Source organism: Myotis brandtii, unplaced genomic scaffold (assembly GCF_000412655.1).
Source record: "Myotis brandtii unplaced genomic scaffold, ASM41265v1 scaffold324, whole genome shotgun sequence".
Classification (NCBI taxonomy): Eukaryota; Metazoa; Chordata; class Mammalia; order Chiroptera; family Vespertilionidae; genus Myotis; species Myotis brandtii.
The window spans coordinates 3482901-3496018 of NW_005362439.1; the positions used below are offsets into that span (position 1 = coordinate 3482901).

The window sequence follows — 13118 nt, forward strand, 5'->3', positions numbered from 1 at the left end:
CCGGACGCGCCCTGGAGGACACTCGCCGGAAGTGCACTCGCCACCATCTTGCTAAAGGAGGGCTCGGGAGGGAATGCTTGGAGGAGACTCGCGACCCGGCCGGGGCAGAGGAGCGTGGGCATGCAGCGCGACCTCGCGCGGCAGAAAGGGCCTGAAGACCTTGTCTTGGTAAAGAGAGCCCTGAGCTCGGGTTTGCCTCGGCCGGCGGAGAAGCCGGGCCCGAGTAGCGCTACCCCTGGGCGGGCCAGTGGCCGGGAGAGCGAGGGCCCCCGGGGGCCGGGGGCTGCCAGGCCTGACCGCAGGGTCACAGCGGACGCGGAATTGGGACGAGGGGTGGTATAGGGCGCCCCCTCCACACCTCTGCCTTCGGGTGGAATTTGAGCCGTGGTCCGGTTCTGTTCCCCGGAAGAGGTCTTGTTTGAGGTGCAGGGCACAGCGTGTAAACAGCCCTTTGGACTCCTGTGCCCTTGAAGTTGGTTCCCAGTCTGTCCTCCTGCTCATGCCCTGAGCAAAGCTCAGGAGCCTTCTCACTTCACCTTCCAGTCACTTCCCTGCCCTCCTGCCATTCCTAGTTTTAGTTCATTAAAATCAGAATGTCATGCCTCTTCCCGAAGGAGTTGGGTCGCACGGTGTTCAGGCTTGGCAAAACCAAAGCAGTGAACCCCCAAGGGAGGAACTTCAGACCAGGGGGAAGATGTATAGGGGGAGCGGGGAGGAACTTACCAAGTGGGAGTAGAGGGGTTGTGGCAGAATCCGAGGCCCTCTTGGCATTGGCCTTTAGGGTCCCAGTGCAGCCAATTTGGTCTCAAGGCTTTGTGACGCCGAGTTGGGAGTGATTCACAGGTCTAGGAGGTCAGATCATAGGCTCTTGGGATGCTTTGATCTAAACTCCTGACTAGAAGCAAAGCACTTCAGAGCATCACAAAAATAAAACCTGATCATGGGAGAAAGCAGGGTCATGATCTTGCTGTAGGGCTCCAGATTAAATGATTTACTAGTATATATACCTCAGGATCTAAATTTTGCTTCCGGAGTTGTTGTGGATTAGTGAATAAAGTCCTGGTAGCCAAGTAGTTCTTATTTAGTCATAAGTTATGAATCAGATGAAATTTTAGTCCCCTCATCAAAAAAATGTCCACACACACACACACACACACAAGGGGAATTTGAAAATAAGCCCAAGTGGTTCACAAAGACCACCGAGAGGCTTCATACAGCTGCATCTTTGAATTCCTGATTTAATCGAGTTCTCTTTACAGATAAGGAAACAAATGTGGAGAGGAAGTGATTGGCCACGGTCACACAGTTTAGGAGAATGAATTAAAATGCAAGTTTTCAGATCCCCAGTTAAGTAGTCTTTATAATGAGATGTTTTTTTACAGGCTTTTCAAACTACACTGCTAAACTGTATTCGGTGGTCCCAAATACCTTCAATAAAGAGATTTCTAATAAAGAAAACCTTTTCATATTGGTGGGCTGAATGGGCATGGCTAACTGCTAAAATACTGGGTATTAGTGAGAGTTTTTGAGTATTTTAATATGCCTGTACTTTCCTTGCAAACTAGCCAAACCATTTTTATTTCAGAATGTAAATTTTGGCAAGTAGAATGAAAATCCCTCAAACTCATCTTTTGCTTCTCATTCCCACTTGCTCAAGTATGCTATATCCTTTGTGCCTGCAAGTATCCCATGTTAGAAGGGATTGATGGAGCAGATATTCCGGTTTTTATAGTGAGAAATCCAGGAAGAGTGAGGGTCACACCACAAGTACATGGTAGAGCCCATAGCTGAGCCTTGGATTTTCTGGACCCCTAGCTTCTGAATATTTGTACCAGATGATTCTGTGGTCCCCATACCTTGGTTCCTAACTACAGATGCACACACACACACACACGATGTAGATAGGTAGATACAAAGGCCACCCCAAACCAAATAAGTCAGAATCTCTGAAAGTGAGGCCAGGTTTGGGAATCACTTGCTCTACCCTGTGTTGGCAGAAGTGAACCTAAATCCAGGTGAGTTAACCGCTTTTCCCATCTGGGGAGGTAGTTTGTGTAATGGAGTGAGGAAGTTTTTTGTGTTTGAATTTGATCTTTGAATCAGCCATACTTATATCCAAATTTGATATTTACCCCCTTGCTAGTAACTATCTCCTAGGCCAGTGGTCGGCAAACTCATTAGTCAACAGAGCCAAATATCAACAGTACAACGATTGAAATTTCTTTTGAGAGCCAAATTTTTTAAACTTAAACTATATAGGTAGGTACATTGTTATTAACTTAATTAGGGTACTCCTAAGGCTTAGGAAGAGCCACACTAAAGGGGCCAAAAAACCGCATGTGGCTCTCGAGCCCCAGTTTGCCGCCCACGGTCCTAGGCTATATATGAGGATAAATAATACATGTAGTGGGGCCTACATGTCTTCTTCTGTCTTCTATATCATCTCTGAACTCACTGGTCTGGGAAGCAGGAATTCTTGGGTTCTATCTTGTGATTGGGAGGTTGGGTAGAAGTCATTTAGGAACCTGCAAGATCCTCCCACACTTTTCACCTTTCCAGAATGATGAAGGAGAGAGCAAGAAGCAGTTGCCCTAGTCTGTTTCTCTAAACCATACCTTGTGGCCTGCTTTATGGGAGTTTGAGTGCTTTCAGGGGAGTAATTCAGTAGTACATAGGACTGGTGAGTGCTCCTATTTTTGCTTCAAGGTTCCCCTTGCTCCAATGAGAAGACTTGGGAGGTCCTGGGAGTCAGAAATGGGACTTGGAAGATCACTGAAGGTGTTCCTAGGCATGGTGCCTCCTCTAGGAGCTAAGGAAAGCTAGGAAAGGCCCCATGGGACTGGGAGGTTTTGTAACTGACATCTGTGGGCTGGTGGGACATGTGATTCCAGCTGCTGATAACCTGACTACTTGCCCTGGCCTGGGGGACAAGTCCAGTGGTTGATCTCTGGAAACTCTTTGGAGGTATTGACTACAGGTTTGGGTCTTCTCATTTTTCTCCCCAATCCCCTCTAGGTGGGGCTCCCAAGCCCCTGTAGCCTAAGGGGTAGCTCTTTGTATAGCACTGGTAATGTTCCCTCCTCCTCTACTTGAGACAAGGCTGAGGCTGACATGGCATGGGGGAGATGACGCCCTGAACTGCTTGTTCAGCAACTGGCTCTAGCCTGGGTCAGAAGGCTCCAGGTGGGGCCTGTGTGTGGTCCTGGGCTCTGGAGAGTCTAGGGAGTAGAGGATCAGGAGTGGACGAGAGAAGATAAGTCTTCAGGCCTCAGAGCAGCGTTCCATTCCGAGTTCCTTGCGAGCAGGTGTTTCAGTGACATCTCTGACTATGCTCCTCTGCTGGAGCTACTGGCAATGGGGAAAGGCGGAGAAAGGAGCTGGATGGATGATGTGGGTGCTGGGACAGAACAGTTCCAGTTTCCCAGGAGCCTGAGTCCTAGTTTCTACTTTCCCAGGACAGCTGGGACCTTGTGAAAATCAGGGAGGGAACACACACCAGAGGAATGGAGAGCCTTGTGCTCATGACTCAGAGATGCCCAGACCAGGGTGGGGGCCTTGCGAGGGGATGACCTTGTGATGAAAGGGAACAAGAGCAAAAGCTGGAGGCAGAACTTTGAGATGTGGGTGTCAGAGGGGCTTTTCTGAGATGTGAAAATAAGCACATGGGCAGATTTTGCAACACCACCCAGCCCACGTCATCTCAAGCTTGTGCTCCCCACCCCCCACCTATTCCCCCTGCCCCACCCTGTGTGCTTCCTCCCATCTTTCACCAAGCTCCTGTTCTATTTCTGTTTTCCCTGTCCTCCAAGCCTGCTCTCCCCCCTGCCCCCATCCACTCTTTCCCTGTTCACTGTCCTCTCTCCTGGTGCCCTGTTCATCTGTTTCTGTCCCTCTGGCTGCCTGCCCTGGCCCCCTGTCCTATGCTTTAATGGGGGGCCCATGGGAACTGGAGTTCACAGCAAAACAGGAAGAGCCTGTGAGCAGGAAGCTGGGAGTGGGGCAGGGGGTGATCAGCCAGCAGTAACCTCAACTCCTCCCCTGCCACATCTGGACTGAAGCATCCCCAGAGCTCTCTGCCTCTTCTACTGCCGTCCTCTCCCGCTCCCTCCCAGCTTCTTCCATCTCCACATTTCACTGATCCAGCAGACCTGAAAGGCAACAAGACTCTCCTGGACTCTGAGGCAGGAGAAAGAAAGTACAGAGACTGGAGTGAGGACATCTGGATTTTGATCTGAAAGGCAACAAAACTCTCCTGGACTCTGAGGCAGGAGAAAGAAAGAGTACAGAGACTGGAGTGAGGACATCTGGATTTTGATCTCAGCTTGGCCACTGTGTGTGGTCTTCGAGAAGCCTCTCTCGTGAGCTTAGTATTCTTTGTAAAATGGAGCTTGTGTTATTTACCCTCCTTCCTGGGGCTGCTCTAAGGACCAAAAGAGAGAGTGCAGGGTTTGTGTATGGAAACAAGCACTGGAAGGTTAACAATGTACAGATGCATGGTGTTGGGAAGTCCCATAGCTGAAAGATTGGAAATTTAATGATAACTGCTGCCATCTCTTGAACACAGTATGGGCTACACATTGTGCTATGACATATTGTTTAGTTCTCATGACAACCTTAGGTGGCAAAAACCATTATTATTATCCCGATTTTAAAGATAGGGAAATTGCCCTAACTGGTTTGGCTCAGTGGATAGAGCGTCGGCCTATGGACTGAAAGGTCCCAGGTTTGATTCCGGTTAAGGGCATGTACCTTGGTTGCGGGCACAACCCCAGTAGGGGGTGTGCAGGAGGCATCTGATTTTAAAGATAGGGAAATAGAGGGTCAGAGATATTAAGTAACTTGTTTAATCAAGATCACACAGCTAATAAAAGGCAAGGCCAGAATTTGAACCCAAATTCTGAGCCTAAGGCCAAAAAATTAAATATGCGGAAATGAAATTGACTAGAGTTAACAAGTATAAAATAGAAGGGGGTCATATATTTTTTTCTTGCTTGCTTATTCATTTAATGAACAGGAATACAGTACCTACTCTGTTGCCTAAACTATGCCAGGCCCTGATCCATGGGCTACAAGGGAGATAAGATCAATTAAACATGGTGTCTACATTCAGGAATGGATCTCATATTCCAGGCAACAGGGCAGGAAGGCTCAATAGCTGCTGGGCAGAGCCTGTCAGCATTTCATCTGGAACTGTTCCCCAGATGAGGGAACTTGCATACCTTCCCAGATCCATACTGGGCTAGCACCTGGGTCACCTGCCATCTCTCTACCCCCACCCTGGCACCGGCCATTGCTCCCCTCTCTCTCTTCTGGCCTCTCCCCTGCTGGTAGCCCTCACAGGGCCCCCCATTCAGAGACTTACAGGAAGGCCCAGCACCTGCCTCTCCACCCATGGAGTTCTACCAGCTTGGCTGAGGCTGGGCCGGGGCGGAGAGTTTCTTGGCCCCTTCCCAGAGGCAGGGGAGGAGGAGGGAGGCTGGGAAAGCAGGCTGGGGCTCCGTGTTGCAATTCCAGGCTGTGCTGGGACCTTTGCTCCACGAAATGTCTATGGAGGGGAGGGGACACCAACTCTGGAGGCTGCCGGGATTGGGGTGGGGGTGCCTGGGAGGCAGTCCTGTAAGAGCAGCCTGGGTGAGCAGAGGAAGGGGAGAACTGGGCTGGTCTGCAGGGAAATGCGACTGTTGTGGTTGGGGGTAGGAGAGCAGGGATGGCGCTGGGCTGAGGGGGTGGCTAGTTGGGGAGGAGTCAGCGTGGTGGGGAAGCTGGCTGCCCGGTGGGCGGGGGTGAGGAGGCCAAGGCTCCAGTCGGTCAGTTGGTTGGCGCCAGCTCTGACTCCGGGCTCTGCCTGGCTAGAAGGAGCAGTGGCCTGACCCCTTAGCAGTCCCTCCCCTCAGGTTTTCCCCATATTACTTCCCTGGGGCTCCGGGCCCCTGTCTAGCTCAGCTACGGCTTCAGCCACCGCGGAGGCCTCTGGACAGAGCTTGCACCGTCCTCCTCTCTCAGCAAGGGGGCTCCAGAGACTGCCCCAGCCAGGAAGTCTGACAGCCCAGGCATTCGGTGGGTCGGCTCCTCAGCACTTGCCTGGGGCCCTGTGTGTGTTTGGTGCATGGGGGTGAGTGGGGGTCCCATGGATCTTAGAAAGGGGTCTCTTTGGGGAAAAGTGAAGGATGATGATAGTGATGGAAGCTTGGGCAGGATCCCATTTAGTCCCAGAATAACTCCTGAGGGGCTGGGAGGGAGGAGGTCCTGTATGTGAATTGGGGCAACTCTTGGAGGCAACAGGTTTGTGCTGGGATCCTGGGAAGCGGCAGGAGTGAGGTTATTTAGCAAGCAGCGTGTTTCACTGGGTGGAGCCTCCATCCCATGTCCTGGTCCTGCCCAACTTTGGCTGCCCCAGTGCTGGAGTGAGGGGAAAGGGCTTTAATAGAACCAGAGCAGATGTGCCCAAATATTCCCTGATGGCCAGGAGGTGGGCCCTGGGGAGAAAAAGTGGCACGGTGGCTGAGAGCTCAGACTTTGGAGTCAGAGAGATCAGAGGTGGAGTCTTTGCTGCCTAACTGTGTGGCCAAAGGCAATTTACTTCATCTCTTTGAAACTCCATTTTCTCATCTGTAAAATGGGCTAAAGAATAGTCCTGACCTCAGAGGGACACAGTGAGCAAGGCATGTAAAGCCTTAGCACAGGCTGATGCAGATCAAGTAAATGTTAGCTAATATGCTGTACTGATAAAGAAGGAGCCCGGTTCTGGAAGAGTATAACCTGAGTTGTTCCTGCAGGACAGTCCCTTGGTAATGTCCAGGGCTCCAGAAAGAGAAAGAGATGTCCTTGTGGCTGGAGGCCCCTGTGCCTAATGTTTCTCCTGGTAAGCTGCTTTACTCCAGCCCTCTCCCCTCAGTCAGGGCCTCTTCACTACCTGCCTTCTGCCTTTCCCCAGAGAGCAGTCTAGAGCCATCCTTGCCTCCTTCTGCCCAGACTACCTTCATCCTGCTTCTGGTGCCTGGCCCTTGCAGGCACCTGCCGATCCTTCTGTCTGGACTTGCTGCTGGGAGAGGGCATGTACAGTGCTCACCCAGTTTGACTTTTAATTAAGAGTTCTGTCTGATCTCTGAAATAGATGCATGCCGGCCCCCAAGGGGACAAGGGTTAACATCCTCATGTAAAGTATCGAGGTGCAGGGAGTTGGCAAGACTAGCCCTGGAGCCCACACAAACGCCAGGGTCTGAAGCCTGAGCTGATGTTTTGCTGCCCTCTATGGGTGGAGATAAGTTTGCAGTTTCCCAGCCAGGATGCAGTGGAAGTGGAGGGGGAGGACCTGAGACTTCCCCCCTCATCCTCCCCTTGTTCCTCTTTCCTGACTCAGACTCTGCAGTGGAGCTGTGGGAACCAGATGCACAAGATGCAAACAGCCGGGCGCTGAGAGGCAGCAACTGCATCCTCAGGGAGGAAGCCAGCATGCCCCAATCAGCGGGGGGCCCTTCGGGGGCAGGGTTGGAGGTGGCAGATCCCACAGCCCTGCTCCCAGGAGTGGAAGTCCTTCCAGAGTCTACAGGTGAGGAGCTGCTGGATTTGGAGGATGTAGGGGCTCCCTGGATCTGGAAGGGGCATCTTGGGGCTCTGTACCATATAAAATCATGTTTAAGTACCAAAGCTTTAGTGTCGACTAGACCTGAGTGGTCTGTGAGTTTTGTCTCTACCTCAGGCCTTTCTGAGCCTCAGTTTCCTTATTCATCAAATGGAAATAATAACAGTAGCTATCTCTTTTGGATGTCGTCAGGATCAATGCATATACAGGGCTGAGACAGTACCTGGGACATAATACCTAGCACTTGGGACATGAGAGGTACTTTCTTAGAATAGAGAGACTAGATAGACTGCATGTTAAAAGGGGCATGAAGGTCACTGAGTGCTCAGGGCAGTGGCCAGCTGGGCACCAAGCTTGTTTCTTAGAGAAGAACATTAAGGCACTTCCCTGTATCCAGAGCTCCGTCCACAAAAGCGGAAAAAGGGGCCAGCCCCCAAAATGCTGGGGAATGAGCTGTGCAGTGTGTGTGGGGACAAGGCCTCTGGCTTCCACTACAACGTGCTGAGCTGTGAGGGCTGCAAGGGATTCTTCCGCCGCAGTGTCATCAAAGGGGCGCGCTACATCTGCCACAGCGGGGGCCACTGCCCCATGGACACCTATATGCGTCGCAAGTGCCAGGAGTGTCGCCTTCGCAAATGCCGCCAAGCTGGCATGCGGGAGGAGTGTGAGTACCTGGGGACAGGAATGGGGAAGGGGCTGATGGGGAAGAGGGGGCATGTGGGTGCCAGGGTGTGAGGGCAGACAGGCAGCTGAGCCTACAGGGCCTTCCTATATGGTCCCTAAATATGGATTAAAATTTCTTCCTTGCTTTTACCCTGTGATCTCTGCTTTTCTGGAGCCTTCAACTACCCCTCTGGCCCTTCCTTGGTTCTCATCTCCCCCTCCTCTTCCCTCCTCTCATCTGGCCGGTCCTTAGGTGTCCTGTCAGAAGAACAGATCCGACTGAAGAAACTGAAGCGGCAAGAGGAGGAACAGGCTCAGGCCACATCCGTGCCCCCAAGAGCATCCTCACCTCCCCAAGTCCTGCCCCAACTCAGCCCAGAGCAACTGGGTATGATTGAGAAGCTAGTGGCTGCCCAGCAACAGTGTAACAGACGCTCCTTTTCTGACCAGCTTCGCGTCACGGTATCTGAGGGACCTGGGGAGAGGTGGCTATACCCAGAGCGCCAGCTGGCTTCTCAATGTCTGACTAAGAGCGGTTTGTTTTTCCCCTCCTTGCCCTTCTGGGTAGCCTTGGCCCATGGCACCAGATCCCCAGAGCTGGGAGGCCCGTCAGCAGCGCTTTGCCCACTTCACTGAGCTGGCCATCGTCTCTGTGCAGGAGATCGTTGATTTTGCCAAACAGCTGCCCGGCTTCTTGCAGCTCAGCCGGGAGGACCAGATCGCCCTGCTGAAGACCTCCACTATTGAGGTGGCTGGCAGGGCTGAGGGGTGCAGGGAGAGCCCGAGCGGGACTGTCCATGGGAAGGGCCTCTAGACAGCCAGCTGGGAAGCCAGAGCCACCACTGGGAAGTAGGGACCTTCAATTGAAGGTGCCCCATTGCCAGGACCAGCCCGCCGAGTCCCTGTTTGAGGTCTGCTACTTGTGTGCAGGTGATGCTTCTGGAGACATCTCGGAGGTACAACCCTGAGAGTGAGAGTATCACCTTCCTCAAGGATTTCAGTTATAACCGGGAAGACTTTGCTAAAGCAGGTGAGACCTGAGATAACAAAGGGACTGGTTTGGATGGACAGAAACTTTTTGTCCTGGAGCCCATAGTGACTCCAGAGTCACAGGCCCAACGTTTGGGTGTCTCTAAAGGGAAGGCTTCATCTGTTTTTCCAAGACAGAAAGTTGGAATGCTTATAGGTCTCTTTCAACTGTCTCAAATGGACTCCTGTCCTCTGTTGCCTTAGGCCAGCGTTTCTCGAACTGTGTTCCCAGGAACCCGAGGGAGGGGTTCCACAGAACTGTCACTTTAGAGAAGAAACAAGAAGGCACAGGAATGTCCTTCATTCTTACTTTAAATGGAGCCAAACAAGAAGCTCCATGTAAATCTGCATTATATATCATGCTTCTACATAATGTGCTTCAAGAAAAGATTTCATAACGAGGGAAAGGCTTGAAAACAACCATACCGAGCCCTTTAGTAGTCAATAATGAGCAAGTCTTTCTCAGATGTGCTCTTTAAGGATCACGTGGACCTGCTTCCCCCTACTCTTCTTCACTTGTTCTTTCTGAAGAGCCATGAAACTGGAGCTGATACATAGCAAACATGTCCAAATGATGCAGCTTTAAGATCAGAGTGGATGCTTCTGTCCCCATCCTGTACTTGAAGTGTTTTCTCCAAGAATTTGTTCCCACTGCTGCTCTCTATCTGATACTTGCTTGTAGGCTAAGCAGTGTTGGTTTCCTCATACTCAATTGCTGGTAACGTTTGTGCTATGGGAGCAGGGTTAGCAAAGGATGAAAGGCTAAGGGTGTTTTGGAGGGAGTGGAGCTGAGGCTCAATAGGTGACCTAGTAGTCTAACAATGGAGTGAGTGAGTTTAAAATATGGCTGATGCTGTCTGGTGCTCAGCTCATGTGCCTTTTATCCCAACCCAGGCTACCCAGTGACATGCCCAGGAAGGCCTCTCTTAACTATAGGGCACGGCAGGGCTGTGTTAGCACCTTTTGCCTACAGTGTGCTGCCAGAATGTCTGGGAAATTTCATGACTTTTTCCATCTTTAAAACCCAGCCCTACCCCCTTTCTCTAGCCAACCACCTTTCCCCAAGTGGTTATTTTCCCAGTCCTTCTTAACCATGGCCTTCTCCTTCGTAGCATCCTCCTTTCTGAACCCTTTCCAGTTCTTATGTGTGTGTTTCTTCAGCACTTTCAGGCTTATGTCATCTGAATCTGTACCTATTTATAGATTCATTTATATAAGCAGTTTTGATATTATCTTTGCCTTTTGTTTGTCATTTTGTCAGTGAGGTCCCAGGGAGAGGGAACAGGGGCTCTTTCCTGTCCGGTCTTCTTCCCTCTCTACATGACTGATGATGTGGACTGATGCCATTGGAGGCATTCATTCAGCGAGCAGTAGCAGACAGACCCTTTCAGGGTGCATAACCCAACTCTAAAACCTACTTGCCCTCTCTGTACAAACAGACTGTTTAGCACAATTCAAGGCTCACTCAATACCTCAGCAACAAATACTTTATAAAATGGGGCTTGTCCATTAAATGTATCAACACACATTGATAAACATCAGGGTGAAAATACAGGAAGTGACTAATCAAGAAACCTCGAATGGAAAAGTTAGCAGATGGTTGCTAAAAGAAATCTGAGAAAGCCTGGAGGAGGGTGTGGGGTGGGAGACTTTGACAGTGTGTATGGGAGAAGTGTTTTTTAGATGTCACGACTTTAGGTCATGGTTTGTTGAACTTCAGTCTCATCAAGAAGATTGGTCCTATATTTATAAATTTACTATTTATATATATAGTAGTTACCATATGTGCCACACATTATTCTAAGGACCAATTATGGTAGGTGCTATTATCTCCATTTTACAGATGGGAAAACCAAGGCTCAGCCTAGTAAATGGTAGATCCAGGACTCAAACCCAGGCAGTCTGGCACCACAGTCTGTACCCTCAACCACATTGCTAAGTTCCCCCAAGATATGAAACATGAAATGTATCTCTAGTATTCAAATAAGTAAGGCCAATTGCCAGTGAGGTTTCTTTATAAACAGAAATGAGTTGCTTCTATATCTAGTAATGGGGCCCTCAATAATTTTAATACGAATAACAGAATTATTATTATCATTCAATTCACACATCCTATGTTCCAGGCACAGTGTTAAGTGCTGTGCATGCTTTAGCGTTTAACCGTCACAGTAGTCTTATAAATTCAGATATGATTCCCATCTCACAGATGAGGCTTAGAGAGGTTAATAAACTTGCCCAAGGTTACAGAGCAGAGCCCTGGATACTTCTTATTGAGTTCCTAGAAGTTCTCTAAGTTTCGGAGTTGGAGGAGAGAAGGAAGTTTCTGCCACTCATGCCACACACTCAGCCTCCCTCCTTCTTCCCCAGGACTGCAAGTGGAGTTCATCAACCCCATCTTCGAGTTTTCCAGAGCCATGAATGAGTTGCAGCTCAATGATGCCGAGTTTGCCTTGCTCATTGCCATCAGCATCTTTTCTGCAGGTGTGGAGGATGGGCAAGAGGGAAAATGAGCAAGCGACTTGAAAATGAGCAAGCCCTAGGAGGGCTGCAGGCCCCATAGGGCAGGCATTGTAAGGGTGGAGGCCCTTGCTGTTACTTTGGGATGGGAGTGGTTGGGTGGGACATGTTCCTATTTTTGGTTGTGATTTGGGGTATAGAACTGACCCTGGCCAGACTTGCTCCTCAACTCTGTTTGTGAATATAGACCGGCCCAACGTGCAGGATCAGCTCCAGGTAGAGAGGCTGCAACACACATATGTGGAGGCCCTGCATGCCTATGTCTCCATCCACCACCCCCATGTGAGTCTCCCCTAGGTGCCCTTTCTCCTCATTCCCTGACACACCTACTTTCCCTTCAAGAATCCCTCTCTGATTATACCTCTCCCACAGTTCCCCTACCCTTGCCCTCTTCCCTGGGGTGAGACAAAGTCTGAACTTGTCCTTCTCCTTCCCCAGGACCCACTCATGTTCCCACGGATGCTAATGAAGCTGGTGAGCCTCCGAACACTGAGCAGCGTCCACTCAGAGCAAGTGTTTGCGCTGCGCCTGCAGGACAAAAAGCTTCCCCCGCTGCTCTCTGAGATCTGGGATGTGCACGAATGACTGTCCTCGGCTGGCTGAGGCCTGGCTGGCTGAGGTCCCGCTGGCGGCGGCCTAGAGGTGGAACAGACTGAGAAGGGCAAACATTCCTGGGCGCTGTGCAAAAGAGATCCTCACGTGGCATTAAAGGAGAGTAACGGGTTGGGAGTTTTGTGACTGCTGGGCACCGAGGGTCCTGCCAAAGCTGTGCTCCATTTGAACACTGTACTGGCCTGATCAAAAGGATGAACCTGGGGGCCACTTTGCACAAGGTTCTCCAGGCCCTGCCTCTCCTGCCTCCACCACTTCCTGTTTTCCCCACAGGGCCCCTAGAGAAATTCTCACTGTCACGCTGCGGCTTGACCATAAATGCCTCCGGGCTGCCTCCCTGATAGTCGGCCTGGTACTGTTTGTACAAGAAGACAAAAATGAATACGGAATGAGAGAAACAATTTCTGGATTGGGGTGGAGGAGCGGCAACAGAGGAGGGAAGCCTGCAGCGTCTTTTAGGATCGCCTCCAGAATTAGAGGGAGACAAGTCCCCAGTGTCAGCCTCCTTTCACTTGCCCCATTGCGCCCCGAGGGTAAATGAAACGCTGAGACCACTCCCCCTGTCATGATGGGAGCGGGAGGGGATCCTGCCTTCTGTAGGGGAGGGGGTGTTGGATTTTCAGAACTAGCGCCTCAGCTAGGCACCTGTGTTCTTGTGGGCGCGGGCACATCAATCCCCCCTCCTCTCGGCCCCCACATTACGGGACAGGAAGAA

At 50.8% G+C, this 13118-nt stretch overlaps 1 protein-coding gene across 7 annotated transcripts; it reads left to right on the forward strand.

Annotated features, from left to right (window-relative positions):
* Positions 1-79: 79 nt before the first annotated feature.
* NR1H3 (nuclear receptor subfamily 1, group H, member 3) lies at positions 80-12744 on the forward strand. 7 transcript variants are annotated; one of them, XM_014543376.1, is made up of 11 exons: positions 88-168; positions 1260-2015; positions 6777-6862; positions 7361-7549; positions 7980-8246; positions 8499-8707; positions 8814-8993; positions 9176-9275; positions 11642-11755; positions 11979-12073; positions 12230-12744. In XM_014543376.1, exons 3-11 carry the CDS (start codon positions 6820-6822, stop codon positions 12374-12376), a joined length of 1344 nt encoding a protein of 447 aa, XP_014398862.1. In that variant the 5' UTR covers positions 88-168; positions 1260-2015; positions 6777-6819; the 3' UTR covers positions 12377-12744. The 7 variants fall into 7 exon arrangements, with proteins under 7 accessions (XP_005870878.1, XP_014398862.1, XP_005870875.1 ...); XM_005870815.2 differs by lacking the exons at positions 88-168; positions 1260-2015 and adding exons at positions 4799-5631; positions 5882-6057; XM_005870816.2 differs by lacking the exon at positions 1260-2015 and having other exon boundaries at positions 80-168.
* The last annotated feature ends 374 nt before the right edge of the window (positions 12745-13118 follow it).

What these genes read in the sequence shown, in the direction of transcription:
- NR1H3 (XM_005870816.2), top strand. Translation starts at nt 6,820, where the DNA reads ATGTCCTTGTGGCTGGAGGCCCCTGTGCCTAATGTTTCTCCTG. An exon ending in CTGACCAGCTTCGCGTCACG is followed by an intron (nt 8,708 to 8,813) that starts GTATCTGAGGGA and finishes CCTTCTGGGTAG; the next exon opens with CCTTGGCCCATGGCACCAGA. An exon ending in CATCAGCATCTTTTCTGCAG is followed by an intron (nt 11,756 to 11,978) that starts GTGTGGAGGATG and finishes TTGTGAATATAG; the next exon opens with ACCGGCCCAACGTGCAGGAT.